The sequence below is a fragment of the Zonotrichia albicollis genome, chromosome 1, assembly GCF_047830755.1.
Source record: "Zonotrichia albicollis isolate bZonAlb1 chromosome 1, bZonAlb1.hap1, whole genome shotgun sequence".
Lineage (NCBI taxonomy): Eukaryota > Metazoa > Chordata > Aves > Passeriformes > Passerellidae > Zonotrichia > Zonotrichia albicollis.
Window position 1 is genome coordinate 32,466,570 of NC_133819.1, and position 17,032 is coordinate 32,483,601.

Below are 17,032 nucleotides of genomic sequence, written 5' to 3' on the forward strand. Positions count from 1 at the left end.
AGAAGAGCAACAAATGAAATTATTTCATAGCTGTACTTTCAGAAAAATGTAACACGTTATTTAGAAGACCTGCACAGTCTCCCATCAAAAAATTTTATACCCTTTTTACACCCTTGAACAATAGAATGTGGCATCCTTCAGCTGGTACATAGAACTATAGAGACACACATCGCACACATAAGCAATATTTTATATATTAAGGTGTGATCTAAAGACTGGTTACTGAAAAAAAATTAGCTCCCTAGCTGACATATTTTAAGAAGTGAATTTATGCAGTAATAACCATGCAAATTTTTCTTCTTTTTTTTTTTTTTTTGAGCAATATGTTTGGTCAGGGTAAGTATATCTATACTAGTAAATCCTCATGCACAGTAAATAATTTGTACTGCCATAGTTAAAGCACCACAGATTGTGTGTAAACAGTCCTTTGCAATATTTTATATTTTTATATTGACTTAATAGAAATGCTGTTAATTATATCTTGCATTAAACTTCATTTTTAAGAATTACCAAAACAATCTTCTGTGCTTTTGTCACAGCAGCTTTGATTAGTGCACACAGGCTTACATAGTATAATATATGAAAGCAATCCCTGAGCTTTCATACCAGGGCTTGATTAAAGCCTTAGAGTATCATTTCATTCTGTTCAACTGGAAAAGTCAACAACTAAAATTCAATTGTTCACTGACTTTAAATTATGCAACATTTCAATTCTACAATTTCTTTCAAAGGGAAGTTATTCTGAAAAATTGTTTGTATATAAGAGGTGTGAGTGTATTTTCTTTAGCAACCTTTACAATTAATATAAAATCATTTCCTCTACATTAGTAATGCTATTAAAAAAAATTGACCCTGACTTTAGGTAGTGTTATATAGAGCAATTATAGGATAATACTATCACCTTGTAAATAATTTCTTTTTTTAAAAATTTCTTTTTCACAGAAAACAGGATATAGGATCAGGTTTTGAGGATGAATTTCACAGACAGCACTGACTCTTTGACAGTCATTGTAGATTTGAATACACTGCCACGACCAGAGAACAAAAAATAGAGTTTACATTTCTGCACTGGAAAGTACACTCTTTACATAGCATTTAACATTGACATTGTTGTAACTCACTTCACATTAAATTAAGCAAAATTGTAATTTTTGATTAGTTACTCTTAAAGAAGAGAAAAGGCTTATATCATGCTACAGCTAACCAGTTAAATAATAAGTATAATTTATAAGTTAATCATCATTAACGTTAAGATTATTTGCATTTAGTAAGTTGCAGTTTTCAAAGACATGGCATTTTGCTGGGTATTTAAATTAAGATTATGAGCAAAGTTCATAACTAAGATGATAATTTTGACCACATTTAATAAATTATTTAGCAGATAATTAGTTTGACTTTAGTTTGTATACAGATGTTCAAGCTTATTATCACACAAGATAGTAATTATCTTATTTTTACAATCACATGGCACTGATTCATAAACAGAGATACCCAAATTAGGTGGTACTTGCCCCCACAAACAGATCGAGTTGCTTTTACCTGAGAGCACAGTTTAGAATAGCTTAAATACGTCTCTCAAAGCTTCTAAATTCAGCCTTTCCACCTGGATATAGATATACCCAGCAACTGAGGATTTAAGAACATTTTTTTAAAGACCTGGAGAAAGTTAAAATAGCAAAAAAAAAATAAAAAAAGCTTAAGGAAGATTGTGGTGTTGAAAGTATTTAACCACAGATATAAGTCACCCTTCTTTGGGGGTTACTGACCACTTTTTGCTAACACTACTGCTTGTGCATCATCTTTACTCCTCACCATCATCCCCCCAAAAAAATCAGCTTATTTCAAATAATGGTGCCTAGAGCTGGACTATGCATAATGAGACAAAACTAGCAGTAACAACCAGAACCCGAATACCAAAAACCCCCAAAAAAAGCAATCACTGCCTCCCCCAAACCTCAAAGACATGCTTTAATGCTTCACAACCACATCCACATTACACACAGAGAGCAAGGGAAGTTCACAGGGATGGATGTGAGAGGGAAAAGAGATCAGGGCACCTCCTCAGCCCCCCCAAACCAGATCATCCTCTCCTTATCTCACCCCGGTCTCAGATAAGTGACACACCACAGCCACCTCCAGAAAACTATCACTGCTCTAATGCCATTTGGAATTTGTAGGCTTTCATCATGGTAAAACATGGTTAAGTTTTGGACAGACTTTTCCATGCTTTGCACTTTTTTTTCCTTTTACGGCCCTTTTTTCCCCAAAGGTACCACCCAAAATGATACATCTGGTGACACAAGGGAGAACTATGTCAAAGAGAGGCTTTCTGGAATACAAAAATCACATGTGATTTCCACCAGCAGTGGAAATCTAGCTTAAAAAGTTAATCTCAACTTCAACTTTGATTTGAAAAACCATTTTTTGAAGTGTTCCAGCACAAAACACAGAACACAGCCCTGCTGTACAGCGGGAGGCTGAAATAGCCACGCGTGCGGCGCTGGATCCGAGCAGAAGTCTCAGTTTCACGTTAAGATGCTGAGCTTAGCGTGTGCAAAACCAGCAACAGTCATTCTGGGTGAACTCTGTGGATCAGGTGACGTGAGTGAGCCCAAGGGCCAGCAAGAAAAGCAATATGCATAAGCTCATTATTTGCCACAGAGGCAGGCAAAACCCAACCGCGGCCACTGAATGAAATTCTGTGATTTTAGCGAAGCTAGTCAAGCACAAAGGTAGAGCAAGCCTTATAATTTCAAGACTTCAGTTAATGACAAGTCTTCAAACTGTTTTCCCAAGACTACTTCCAAGAAAAAATTGGTAGCTTCAACTATAAATAGGTTAAACACAATTCTGCTCATGCTTTGAGTTCAACTGAATAACTGTAACAAAACCCAGTTGCACAAAGGGCGTGTACACCACTTTTATCTAAAGCTTATCATACTATGTTAAATGCAGAATTTGGGACATATTTACATGTCAACAATCACTTCTTGTTTAAGACTAGCCAGTGCAAAAGAATGGGTAGAAATCACGATTTATAAAAATCTTCTCTCAAGAGCATGACAGGGAAAAAAAAGAAAATTTCTGAATAGAGGTGTATAATACATTCTAAATAAACACAATAAGCAGCAACCCTGAGCAAGGCATCAAATAGAACAGGAACTCACCATTTGCTATTAAGACTCAAACCATCAATGAGGAAAAAAATGTCTTAGTATTTAAAAAATATTCCCTACTTTCTGACAATTACAACAATGTGGTGTGTTTGGTTGCTTTAGTGGGTGGATTTTTTTTTTTTTAAGTATTTTAGCAGAATAAGCATTCTGATGGATCTTCAAATGAACTAGTATTAGCAGGACAAGAAAAATTTTACACCACTCCTACTGAGTTCCAGAATTAAACTCTGAAAAGAAATTTAGTTATGACTACACAGTATTTAAAAAAAAAAACAACAGTAAGAGCTGTCCATTTCTCAATTATTTCTCATCCTATGTTAAAATTTCTGTGCATGTAGAAAATTCATGCAGCTGGGTAACAAACAAGTACTGAGATACTGCAGCACATCTCTCAGGTCAGCAGCAGTGCCTCCTGACCAGCAATGGCAGTTTTTAACACTTTTGGTTAGCAGAGCACCAAGCTAGGCTGCTGCCCACCACCACCTAGAACTCGTTTAAGTAATCAAGCTCCTGTTAACACAAACCTCACCGTGTGAGAGCTCCTGCTGCTGATCAGCCCCAGCACCCACTGAGATCGAGAGACTCAGCATCAATCCCTCTGGCCTGGCCCTGGTGAACAGCTCCCTCTGTGCACCAGAGCACTGGTTTGCCATGAACAAAGATGTGCTTCACTCAGGAATCCTTTTGCCCTGGTAGGAAAGACTCCTGTGCTCTCCACAGCACAGAAGTACATAACTCTAACAAACTAGAAGCTCAGTGGTGAGGGGAGCCTGTGCAAGCTGGTGCACAGTTAGCAATGTCATTTGAAAAATTACTTCTAAGCTAGCTGCAATAGTCCAAGATAGACAATTTTTTTTCCCTAGCCATTACCTGCATAAGTTTGCCACCAAACTTTCACTAGAAAATAATTTAAAGCAGGTATATCAGAATTAATACTAAAAAATGATAATATTTACATTATAAATATAATCTATTGTCATAGATTAAACAACTACCTAAATTCCTCAAGCATCCCATACAGTATGTTTTGTCCTAAAGAAACTCTTCTTTGAAATTTTTATTTTAGATTTAGGAGGAAAAATTGAACTATTCTACCATGATAACCAGGAAGGCACCATAGCACAGAATTTCCCCAGTGCTTATAAACCAAATAATCCACTCTATCTCCAAAATTAAATTTCTGGATTATCTGTTCTGTAACTGCTTCAAAACTACTGTTTTGTTTGTTTTTTTAAGAAAACCCAAACAAACAACTGGTGCCTTTTGCCTTTGCTGGATACTTGCATTTTCCCTACCAAAGCTAGAGACAATTTTGTCACCTCTGTTTCCCAGGAGTCTCCCTGCTGCACTCTGGGGGCTCAGGATTGCCCCTGATGGCTGGGGAGAGGGGCAGAGAGTGCAGGATCTGGGATGAAAGTTGTGTGGAGCACCTGCACAGCACAGCTCACCCGGGCAGGGACTGCCCCAGCCCTGCCCTCCTGCCCGGATTGTTCCTGGAAAATTAGAACCCGACCTTCATCAATGCATGCTAGATATTTAATGAATAATTCCAAATCCAAGCCCAGCAAGGTTTTTACTCCATCTCTGACCACTCTTTAATGTGAAATTTCAGGAAAATAAGTAACTGCAAATCCAACTAATAACTTAAGCTTATTATTTTTTCCAACAGAAATTTCTGTTCACACACACTCGAGTTCCCTTTATTGGGAATTCTGATTTCTGCTCTACAATTTTTAATGCTTCATTAAGGTAAAGTGAGCTCCATTTTTGAGGGAAAACACATAGAACATGTACATTTAACATTTAAAAATTAGAAAACAATTTACCAAAACAATGAAACACTTTTACTTTCAAAGAGGAAAAATGCATTAGACACATGGTGTAGACTACATATTTTAAAATAACATTCCTAAAGTTCAGCTGAGCATGAAAGTTAATCTTTCAAAAGTGAACATTCAGCTCCAGTTGTGTTCAAGGGTATTGGTACTAGGAAAAAAAAAAAAAGAAAACCAAAAAAACTCCCAACCTTACTATTTTTATAAATTCTCTAGATATTTTTAGCTGGTCCCTTCTTCAACTGCAAATTATTTTATGGTAATAGAATCTTTTAAAATGCATATGTGGCTATATATATACACACACACACAAGAGACACACATATACATGCACATTCTCTTAGAAACCACTGATTGGTGAGAAATAATGCAGAGGCTACAGCCACAAGATAATCAAGACACCAAAAAATTTAAAATGGAGTAAAGCCCTTCCCAGCTGAAGATCCTCTGTTTCAAGGCAGTTTCATTACTGTACTTAGTCCCATACCCAAGAAGACTCAGATCTCTCCTTTGACTCATTATTTGTGATCGTATCCAAATTTTGACTTAATTAAAAGCACAGAGCACCTCATTTTGCATGTGAGTGGCAGTTTTCCATTCATTCAGGCCTGCAGAAGGACAGTTTGAGCAGATGCTGATTCCCCTGCACCATGAAGAGGCAGGCTATGGGGGAAGCACATGGCTGCTGGGGCTGTGCTGAACAGGAGACATTTTATACTATAAGTTCCTCTTGTGCCAGCTGTCACAGTGATACAAGTCAGCAAAATAACAATTAATATTGCAATTTTTCATTTTGAAATTTCAATCCACTGGCAGAAAAAAAAATTAGAAAACCACCTTTTTTGGCACCACTCTTTTACTGCCTTTATGCATACAGTATTTTAAGGTTTACTAGGGTCAATTAATATTGATTAATATGCACTTCATTTGCTAAGTATTCCACTACATATATCAAGATCTCTTTCTGTGTTAAATATATCTGTCTTTGAAGACACACTCACAACCCAATATTGCAGATCTGGAAAGAAGCAAAACCAGGAGATAGTACAAAATTACAATTTTTTGATACTTACCACAAAAACACGGGAGCTCTTGCTCCCACACAAATTTTTCAAAGCCAAATCACACATTGCCGTTGATGACAAGGAACAACCATCACTGAAGTATCCAGATGGACAGACATGCCCAGAGAGCCTGGGTAGCACCAGAAAGCACTGGGCTATCTGGTCTCCCCAGCACACCCCCAACACAGACACACAGGGAGATTTTTGGATGGCACATCCAAGATATTTTCCTCATTTGAACAGCAGAGGTAACACTCATCCAGCAAAGATGCAGGGTGAAAAGGAATTCAAGTGCCTACATTTGACATGCCCAGGAAAAAAAAAAATAAAGGAAAAAGTATGGAAGCCTGAGACTAAAACTATAAAATAATGCTCAAGTATTTGATTCCATCATGATTCTAGACAAAATTAGGGAAAGCTATAGTTTTATCTTCGCTTTCAACAGTAATTAGCATATGACTTTACATAGTTCTATATTCTCCATCATTAGAGATGAAGAATGGACTCATGTGGAGATAGACATTTTGCATATGAAAATAAAAGTGCATTAAAATAAAATGGTCTTGAAACACTCTAGAACCATGTAAAGCACCTTGATATTGCTAAATGGATCAAACCTATTCAAACTTTCTAATCCATCCCCCTCTATACACAAAACAAGAAGTTTTCACCCATACTTAGATTTTAGAGCATTCCATTTTTTGCAGGTGTTCTGTATCCATTTACTGATTCTGAATAACCAAATTCCAATAATAAATTTTACTCCTTAATGACAAAAAAAAGGTTCTACATCAATGTTGTCTTGTGCCTATCTCACTGGGCTCATGAACTCACCAGAAAAAAGAGTGCTCCATACCACTATGTATTTTTTACCAAAATCACAGGACAATAAAACACTAAAAGATAAAATGACCCTAAGGAGAGGAACAGGTTTAAGGAGTGAAGAATCTTTTTTTTTGTGAGGTTCCCTGAAGGACTAGCACTGTCCATGGCTAAGTATTAGGTGTATTTTAATTCTGTCTGGGTCCCTCTCTCACAGGCATTATGGGCATATTTTCTGTTAGGTAGGTAAATCTCAGGCCATTTAAAAATTTTCAGGTCAAAACTAAGCATTTGAAGTCCACCAGTAGCTAGCCAGAAGCCATGAAAGGACTCCAGCACTGTAGAGTCCTATGCTCTGCACTTAAAAGAGTGACTGAAATGAACACAGCCCCATTTTATAAAAATGCCACCTTCAAGGTCTCAAAAATGTGGAAAATGTTATTACCCCATGCTTGAAGGGAAAAAAGGGGAGAAATAATAATAAAAAATCTTAAACATTTCCTGATCATATTTTTACTACCCTTGAATTACAGTTCCAAAATGTTATTTTTTATTCCACTCCTTTAAAATTTACCATATCTATGCACAATTTAAAGTCCACTACAAGTATATTTCTCAGGCTACCTTCTGTAAAGGGAAGTTAGCAAAACGAGAACAGGACCAACCTTTCAGGACACACATTTACAGCTGTGTTTCAGGTGTTCCAGCTGATTTTTAAAAACTGCAGCAAGACGGGATTTTTTCTTAATTAATGATCAAGCAGCATGAGGAACTATAAAAATTAAATTTCCCACAATGTAACAGTTAACACGGTTGGTGAAGATTATCTAGTTTTTTTATAACAACTGTATAGGAATAGTCACAACTGGTGTTTCCACTCTAGTTGTAAAATTTCAAAGATTAAAACAAAAAAAAAATCTGTTCACATCTGCAAAGACAGAAACTTTAAGTCACTATGTGAAGTTTTGGCCCTGCACTCTCAAAACCAGTAAGTTTGCACACAGAAAAGAGAGCAGATACAGCAAAGGTGTATTTTCTAACATGTCTTCTTTGAGCATATCTCTACCTTCTTGATATTTACAGAAGGAAAACTAAAAATCAATGCCACTAATTTATTTTTTTAATTACTATGACCATTGCAGACTCCATGAATACTTTAGCTTCACAAAACCATTTCCCACCTTCTTGTGCACATGAGACACAAACCCTCATTATACTGAAAATCAGCAACACAACCCAGTTCCCATCTAATGGTCACTCCTGGAACACAGGTGGTTGCAAGGAGGACTTGGGGCTTGTTTTCCTCAAATCAGCCTTTGGACACCTCAGCATCAGAGGTGGAGCCCAGCTGGCAGGCCATTGCTCTCCCCAAAGAGCAGCATAACCTGTAGGGTGCAGCTCTGTTACCCACTTCTCCTGCTCCCTTCCCAAACAAATCCCCCAGAAGAGACACAGGGAATTTATTTTCTCAACAAAGAGCCCTCGAGGTGGGGACAAAAAAAAAATCCACCTTCCAACTGGAAAAGCACATCATGATTAGCGCAAGTGAGGTGTTTGTGAGCCTTTGAGGTACCTGAGGGCCCCAGGAGCAGGCAGAGCAGTCAGGTGTGGGTGGGAAGCCCACCTGGGCACGGAAGGCAGGCCGGGAGGCTGCGCCAAGCACACCCCCAGGTGCCCAGAGCCGGCGCTGCCCTCCCCCCTCATTACGCACAAGTGACATCAGGGCCATTTGAATAATCAGATTGCAGCCTACATCGCCTTGTGAGATGCCAGCTGCTCCTGGGCCGCGCCGAGGCCGTGCCCAAAGCCTCGCTCCACAAGTTCCACGTAGGCCATGGGCAGCCACCACCCTCCCGCCGCTTCCTCGGGAGAAAGCTCAGCTGAGCGTGGATGTGACTAACGGTGCCCTGCCTTCCCTCGCAGTCAAAACCATTACAATGCCTCCTCTAACTCCTGCATCCAGTGACCTAAACCCTTAAATATTGCAATAGCCTTCTTCCACACCGAGGGGTCTGAATGCAGAAATGCTGCATTCCTTTGGCATTCCCTCGAGATTTCAATAGTAAGTCAGGAATCTACTCCTGAGCTTATTAAATGCTTTGCACCTCCCCCAAAGTAATTCCCCACCCTTCCACCAAGGAAACCTTGACCAGGGCTCTTTTTTTCAACCACAGCGTATCTCCTGGTCTGTTTTTTAAATAGTTCCAGGAAAGTGGTGGGGGGAGGAAAGCCACACACAGGCTCTCTCCTTGCTTCCTTCCACAGCAGGTAGGAAGGCAATTTTGCAAACCTGGGTGTGCCCACTTCAAATCAGAAGATCCAGCAAAGGCTGGAATGCAGTGACTACTGGGCCCAAGAATTTCGCCCTGAATAGCAAGCCAGGCACACTCCATGTCTTCCAGATTCAGCTCAACTTTATGGCAGCCCTAGCTGACACCACCTCTTGACCTTCCTTTATGTGACAAGGATATGGATTACCAAACCCTTACCCTTTCCTCCTGTGCACCTCAGCTGCCTCTGGAGAAAGATACCCACAAACTACTTTTGTGAGTGATAATTTACATACCCTGGTAAAAAAAAAAAAAAAAATTTAAAAAAAAACCAACAGAAACCTCCATAAAAATCGTGTTTAAGGAGGCTGTGAGGAGGGGAGCTAGGAGTCTCCATGAGGCTGCCTCAAAGGAGCAGAGGTCAATACAATGTATTGAATAATTTTGTTGCACTACAAAACAACTTTGGCTCTTACGAAGCAGTCATTTGACCAAACTAATAACTGTACTCTCGTGCTGAAAGACAGACTTGACACATGCACGTTTGGTTTTTTTTTTTAAATGGCGTCACTTCTCCAGCCATGTCTCTGCAGCCCGCTGGAGAGCACAGGGCCCTTTGGAAAGCGCTTCCCGGCCTTCCAGCGTGCAAACACACTGGGTGGGCCTGGCCAGCGGCACCCCCACCACACCCCAGCTGCTCCCGCACCTTTCCCTGCTGCAAAAAGATACAAGGACTTCAAATAAGCTACTTTGAAACCACCTTAACCACTTTCACCAACAATACTCAACATTTGGAAACTGCACTTTTACATGTAACTAACAACTCCAAATATGCGCCCAGTAAGCAATGTTTAGAAAAACAAGGGAAAAAAAGTCCAACTTTTTGACACCCTCCTTCCCCCCCCCCAAAAAAAAAATTAGACATTTAGAAAAGGAACAAGAGAGTCACTATTGCATATGGAGGCCACTGAATGAATTTTAAGCGGCTCCCTATATTAGATTTGGGGAAAGGGGGAGCAGAAACAAAGGGGAAGGAAGTACAGTCATGAGAAATACAATTTCATTTTCTGTTAAACAGTAGTATAAATCTGAACTATATCTAATGCAGTCCAACAAGATGTTACACGGTGAAACAGTGTTTTAACAAATAAGGGCTTTGGGTGAAGCAACGTGGGTATGCTGGTACAATTACCTCCGCAATTTTTTCAATATCCCTATATGCAGGCAACACATGCCTAGAAAAGTGCTTGAAGCTCAGTGCAGAATTCTTTTCAACAAGTTACAGACCGATAAATGTTTCTGATACTTGCTAATTCACAAATAGGACACGGTACCCAATACAAAGAATGGACTTTTACACCATTTCGGCTGGCAGCTGAAAGAACTGAAAAATACTTTTAAACACATTAAACAATGATTTAAAAACAAAAAAAAAAGTTGGGGAAGCACCAGTGATTTTATATTTACCATTATATGAGTGTAATGAATTTATTTTCAAAAGCATAAATAGAATGCTCTTTGTGCAAGCTTAACAAGCATAACAGTAAATTTATTAGACTAATAGGAAATCATCAATTTTTAGATGTCCCATGGAATTTTCTTCTTCAATCTGAAAGTATATTCCTTCTACAACAGTATTTTTCTATCCAAAATCTATTAAATGCAGGCTACTGTAATTCAATGCTATATGCATTGCACATTAAAGGAGAAAAAGCACATACACCATAATAATTTTCAGTGAAAAGTATCAAATAAATACAACCATAAAGAGTCACATGCAATGAATTTGTCCAGAGAGGGGTTCCCCCTTCCCTTAACTAGAGCAAAAAACCTCCATACTTTCTCAAAGTGAAGCTTTCTTCTATACTAAACAGATGATCAAACTTTTTATTCTCAAAATACCATGATACAGTGCCTATCGAGACAGATAAACCATCTTCTCCAATCAACTACCTTAAAAAGACTGCAATTTTAAAAATAATCCTGAAATAGTAGAAGTCCCTTGTAATAAAGTTTCACAGACAGACATACTTCCCAGATTGAATAATGGAGTGCAGGAACAAGCACGTGGAAAGTTTGATCTATTTTTTTTTTTTACTCTCTAGTGCATGCCAGGTTTTCTATCATATAAATATTTGTGAAAGAAGCAGGCTGAATTGCTATAGGCAGCATAAAAATGCTACTGCTTTATTCCAAATATTGCTTCTTTACATGAGGCCCAACAAAATTACTGCCTTGCAAAAATTAAACGTATGTTTAGAAATTAAGGATGCATAAATCCTGTCCTTACTGGGAAGGAGTCCTTCTCCTGCTGCTTCTATAGACTAGCTCAAAATAGAGATGATAAAATCCTCTCAAATACAGATGAGACATCTACTATGTGCCTGTAAAATGCTGCAGATTCCAACATGGCAGGACCAAAAAAATATAACCACCAGTATATTTACAAGGTGCTTTTTGTTGCTGAAGCAGAGCTCACGTGCTTGCCCGTTATACAGTGCACAACACCACATTTCATTTCCTGCTAGCACACAGATTTTAACTCCTCTCACGGAACTTTAAATTTTTAAAATCTACACGATCATTTGCCATCAGACCACAATAATTTGCTTCTCCCATAGAAAGGTGATTTAAAAAAAAACCAAATTAAATAGTAACACTGCTGCCTGGCCAAGACACTACATTATAAATACATGGGGTGATTCTAGAAAACCTCTCGGACTGCACTGAGTGCACGCCTGTGGGTTTAAGAAAGCGGTCCATTTATCTACAGGGAAGAGAAACACAAACCTAAGCATTTTTCAAATTGCTTCTCACTGGATAACTAAGGGCAAGGGGCGGTGCGGGGAGGGGGGGGGGGGGCTGGGGGGTGTGGATAAAAATAAATTACCTTTGTCTTTTCGGGACCGAATGTTCAACTTCTATGAGTTTCCCATGCAGCTCCACTTTACCTGCCGAGATAAACAGAAAGGGGAAAATATTCGAGCGCGGCCGTGCGTCGCCGTCTCCAGGAGCGGGCTCGCAGGGGTGCGAAGCAGGAAACGGGAGCGCAACACGTTAGCCCATTCATCGGCAGCCCGGGCAGCGGCGGCGGAGCGCGGCAAGGCGGCACTGCCGGCGCCCGGGGCCGCTGCCGAGGGGGAGCCGCGCTGCCCTCGCCGGGGCCCCTTCCCCGCCCCGCGCTGCCGCTGCGAGCAGCCCGCGAAGCGAAGCATCGTGTGCGGGAGCCGGGCTCGGCCCCGTCTGGGGAGGGGAGCGGGGGCTCCGCCACCCCCAGCCCCGCCAACTTCGGGCGATTTTCTGCGCGGAAGCGGGCGGGGAGGGAGGCGCGGAGCGCAGCCCGAGCCCGTCGCCGCCGAAGCAGCCTCTCCCAGCAGACCTGAGCCCATCTCCTGCGAGGCAGCCTCTCTCGGCAGACCTCCGCAAAGCCGCTTCACGCGAAAATAATTTTTTTTTTTTTTTTAAGCACACAAAAACAGGATGTCGGGCCGGGAACCGGCGCTGCTGGAGGCGGTGATGGGTGCGTGAGAGCAGCGAAGAGAAACCGAAATAAATAGCAGAGCAGCGCGGGGCGGGGGGGCGGCGGGGCTGCCCCCTCCCAAGTTTGGAGCAATTCGGCGGCTCGCCCCCAGCCCCGCGGCCTAAGCCGAGGCGAAAGGAGCCTCAGCCCGCTCCGGGGGGAGGCGGCCCCAGCGCGGGGCTGCGGGGGAGTCCAGCTGTGCCCGGGGGGTGTGTGCGGCTCTGCCCCGCGCAGGGCTCCGCGCCCGCAGCCCGCCTCCGCCTCACTGCACTCACCGCCCCCCCCCCCAATGCAGCGAGGGCCCCCGGGCGGGCAGGGCTGGCCGTGGGGCTTGGAAAAACATGGGAACCGCCGCGCCGCGGGTCCCTGGGCCCAGGCTCCCGCCCCTCCCCGGCCACTCCCGGGGGGCCGCCGCCGCGTAAGCCCCGCGCAAAGGCTCCACGGGAAGGCCGGGCGGCTCCTGCCGCGCTCGGGAAAAACAGTTCCCACCTCACCTGAAGGCGGAGGGAACGGGAACCCCCCCCGGCCCCCCTCAGCACCCCCGGAGCAGCGGTGCGGCCCAGGCCGCCGCTGCAGCCGCTCCGCGGCCGCGGAAGAGCTCGAGAGGCGGGAGCCGTCGGGGCTGCGGGGAGAGGGCGGGGGCGGTGGAAGGGGCCGCTCACCTGAAAGTGCCTCGATGGCCTTCATGGCCCAGCTCTCGTCGGGGCAGTCCACGAAGGCGTACCCCGTCTTCACCAGGAACTGGCCCGAGAAGGGTATCTTGGAGTCCTTAAAGAGACTTTCCAGGTCGAGAGGGCTGACGTTCTCGCCGAGGTTGCCGATGTAGAGCTTGTTCATCTTCCTGGCGGCTCGGGGAGGCGCGCACCGCGGGCTGCAACCCTCGTCTTGCGAGAGGAGGTGGGGAGGAAGGGGAAAATAAAACAAAATGCGATGGAGGAAGGAGAGAGCGAGAGAGAGAGACAGGGAGAGGGGAAAAAAAAAAATCAGATCTGCAGCTTGTGTCCCTCCCTCTCTCTCTCGAGGGGTAAAAAAAAAAAAAAAAAAAAAAAAAAAAAAAAAAAGGAAAAAAAAAGAAAAAAAAAAAAAAGCGTGGCCAAACGGGAGCCCTAAGTGCCTGCCGTACTACCCGGGCGCATGGGGGGCACGGGGGAAACACCCAGCGCCGGGGCCGCGGATGGCGGGCTGAGAAGAGGAAAAGGAGGAGGGGAGGGGAAAAAAAAAACTACTTTTTTTGTCTTGCCCCCAAGCCCCTTTGGCAGCAGCAGGCGGACTATGAAAATGTCACACTACGTGCATGCAGGCGCCGCCTCTCCGTATTAAAAAAAAAAAAAAAAAAAAAAAAAAAAGAGAGAGAGAGAAGGGGAGGGGGGAGGGAAGGACGGAGAGAGAGAAAAAAAATTACTTGAATATTCCGGCTTTTTGAATGAGCCACGTGTTCAAACTACAAATCAACTTCTCACGTGAGGAATCCCAGCTCTTCAATTAGCGAGTGGATGGGGCGCACACACACTCACGGAGGAGGAGGAGGAGGATGGCTGGGGTGAAGGACGGGGAGAGGGGTGGGGGGAGGCTGGACAGGACAGGACAAGTTTAGAGAGGGCCGGAGGGCGGGGGAAATGGAAACCGGAGTTGGGTGGGCTCCGGTCTGCGCCGCCTCTGCCCTTCCGCGGGGGAGTGAGCTCTGCGCGCCCCCTCCGCCCAAAAACGGCTGGGCGGCCGCACCTCCCCCCGTGTGAGCGGGGTGTGATCCCGGCGAGGGAGGGGAAAAGGCACCGCAATGCCCGCCCCCCCGGCCCGCTCCTCCCCCGCCGTGCCAGGCGGTGGGGATTATTCATCGGGGTCGTGCCTGGGCGATCCCGCTCCCCGGCAGTATGGGCTGGGGGGAGGAGGGAAAGGGAGAGGAAAAAGAGGGGGTGCGGTGGTGGGGGGAGGCGGCCGGCGAGAGAGCGGGATTCACTCCCGCGCAGCGCGGCTGCGTGCTGGGGGGCTGCGGGCGGGGGCGGGGGTCCCTCCAGCCCCGGAGGAGCCCCATATGGTAATGATCCCGCATTACTCGCGGTGCCCCTTGCGCTGCTGAGCCTTACGGAAAGGAGAAAGAGGGGGAGAGGGAAAAAAAAAAAAAAAAGACAAAGGGGTGGAGGAGAGTTGGGGGATGATGAAGAAGAGAGTCCTGGGGCGAGCGAGCTGCCCGGCCCGGGGAGGGGCGGGGGGGCCGCTCTCCCTTCCCATCTGGGCAATGGTGGACGGCGTGGGGGGAAACGCGAAGGCACCGTTGCCCTCGGCTGGTAACGGCACACAAAGGGATTTGGCGACCCCCCCTCTTTTCCTCCCCCCCTCCCCCTGCCCGGTCTAAGGAACCATTCATAATTCTCCACATTCGTACAGATACAATGGTGGGCTTGTGGGGGAGGGGTTTGGGGGTGTGGAGCCTTTCCAGTGCAAACAAAACGTTGCCTGAAGATGAAGAAAGGATACGGAAATGAAAGCCAGCACTGTGTTTAATATAGCGATCTAGTAGGTTTTGTTTAATAATTCAACGCACTTTAGCCGAAGGTTTCATTTATTCCGTGGTAGGCTTCTTGTGGTACGTTTTAATAGGTATATCCATGGAAAATGGTTAAATACTTTTATTAGTGAGCAGTGACTGGATTTCCACATGTCCTGTAGCATGTCTGGAAATCTCTGGTAAAGAGGAACGCTCCCTAGCTTTGTGCCTAACTTCTAATAAGTACACAATTAAAGAGGGGTGGTTTAAATCTCCTTGGAAGCCGCGCAGGGGTCAGGCTTTTGTTACGCACGCTGCGGCCGCCGCAGCTCGGCGATGGTGGCGGTGGTACCCAGCGCTCGGGGGTGAGTCAGCCGCTGAAGGTTTCTCTTGTGGTGGTATGATGATGCAAGGAGCCATGGCTCACCATGAGGCTGGAGCCCCAGACCATTGTGAAATCGTCAGGGGCTGGGGGAATGCTGCAGTAAGTTGGAAACACGGCCCTTTTGTTGCGCGCATCCAAGCGGTTGGTTGACCAAACCCCTAATATTTGTAATTTCGACCCATTGTTTAATCTCAGGGTTATTTTAATGAACTTTTAATTGTCAGGTTGTGATTGAGGAAATCGAGTGTTTTGTGTTTCACTAATCAGAATTTAATCACAACTTCCATTTTGTAGGAAATTAGCAAATAATTATCTTGGGGATAGAAAGATTTTTTTTTTCTAGGGATTTAACCTGTTTATGACTTTTTAATGTTGCATGTAGAATTCTTTCCTAAATGAATTTGCATTTCATAACCCCACTCTCTATAGTCTGCTTAAAATAAATAATTGCTTATCTAAGTTAAAAACAGCCCCCTCCAAACAGCTGAATTCTTAGTTAAACTTGTGAAAGGAATTAGTCACTGTTCCTGCAGATTAATTGCATTCTTTATAAATTTGATTTGTACTGCATCTATAAGGCAGGCTGCATGTGCTCATTTCTACATGGTTGGTGTATAGCATTATCTGATATTTCCTCTTAAATTGCTAAACAGGGTGCATATATTTCTTCTAATATTCTGATCTGAAAATCTGTTTAGTTAGGAGATTTCTTTAAGAAATGAAGATTGAATGTTCATGATAACACTATGCATCAGTTGTCCAACAACACCATAAACCGCTTTGTAATCAGATGGTTGGGGGAAAAAAATCCCCTTACTTATTAGCAATCCCCCCTCTTTTTTTTTTTTTTTTATATTCTGAAAACCTCTTGCTAATAAGCTGAAATATTTTCTGTAAATCTAAATAATGTATAGCTTTGTTTGTTAAGAAGTGTGGGCTGGTTAGCGGTTTCAAGAGTAATTCCAAATCTTGAATGCCAAAAAAGGCAATTCAACAACAAAAATTGGTTCATGTTGCCTGACAAATCTCCACTTCCCTGCACAGATGAATATAGTTCAGACCAGTTGGGCACCCCCAAATGTTAACGTTATTGAGAACATAGCTTTAAAATTTGAGATGTATTTTATTTTGGCAGTCACAAATCAAATGCGTGCGCACACAACAGAGCATTCCCGCATCTTAATGTATTTTATCATTTACTTGTGTAAGAAAAGGCATTATTAAAAAAAAAAATTTTTTTTCTGCATTTCATTTGTTTGTGTTTATTGACCACAGAAGCCAAGAAGAAGTTGAAATACTTACATAAATATTGCACACAAGGAAGCACAGCCAATCTTTAATTAGCAAGGGCTTTTACGACATTCTGCCGTTTAGAATTAAAACTCAACCATGTGCTTCTCCCCACCTCCGGGTGAGAATCCGCGGGCCTCCGCCGTGTCCGTCCCCCCTCCCGCACGGCCGGGGGCGGGCAGGGC

General features: G+C 43.5%; 1 protein-coding gene across 1 annotated transcript in view; it reads right to left on the bottom strand.

Annotated features, from left to right (window-relative positions):
* IGF2BP3 (insulin like growth factor 2 mRNA binding protein 3) overlaps positions 1 to 14,346 on the bottom strand; it is a 111,909-nt gene extending 97,563 nt beyond the window's left edge. The window contains exons 1-3 of the mRNA XM_074537413.1: positions 14,090 to 14,346; positions 13,350 to 13,571; positions 12,058 to 12,118 (exon numbers count right to left, since the gene is read on the bottom strand). Coding sequence (XP_074393514.1) covers positions 12,058 to 12,118; positions 13,350 to 13,524 — 236 coding nt within the window. The 5' untranslated portion in view covers positions 13,525 to 13,571; positions 14,090 to 14,346. The remainder of the gene's footprint in view (positions 1 to 12,057; positions 12,119 to 13,349; positions 13,572 to 14,089) is intronic.
* Positions 14,347 to 17,032: the final 2,686 nt, after the last annotated feature.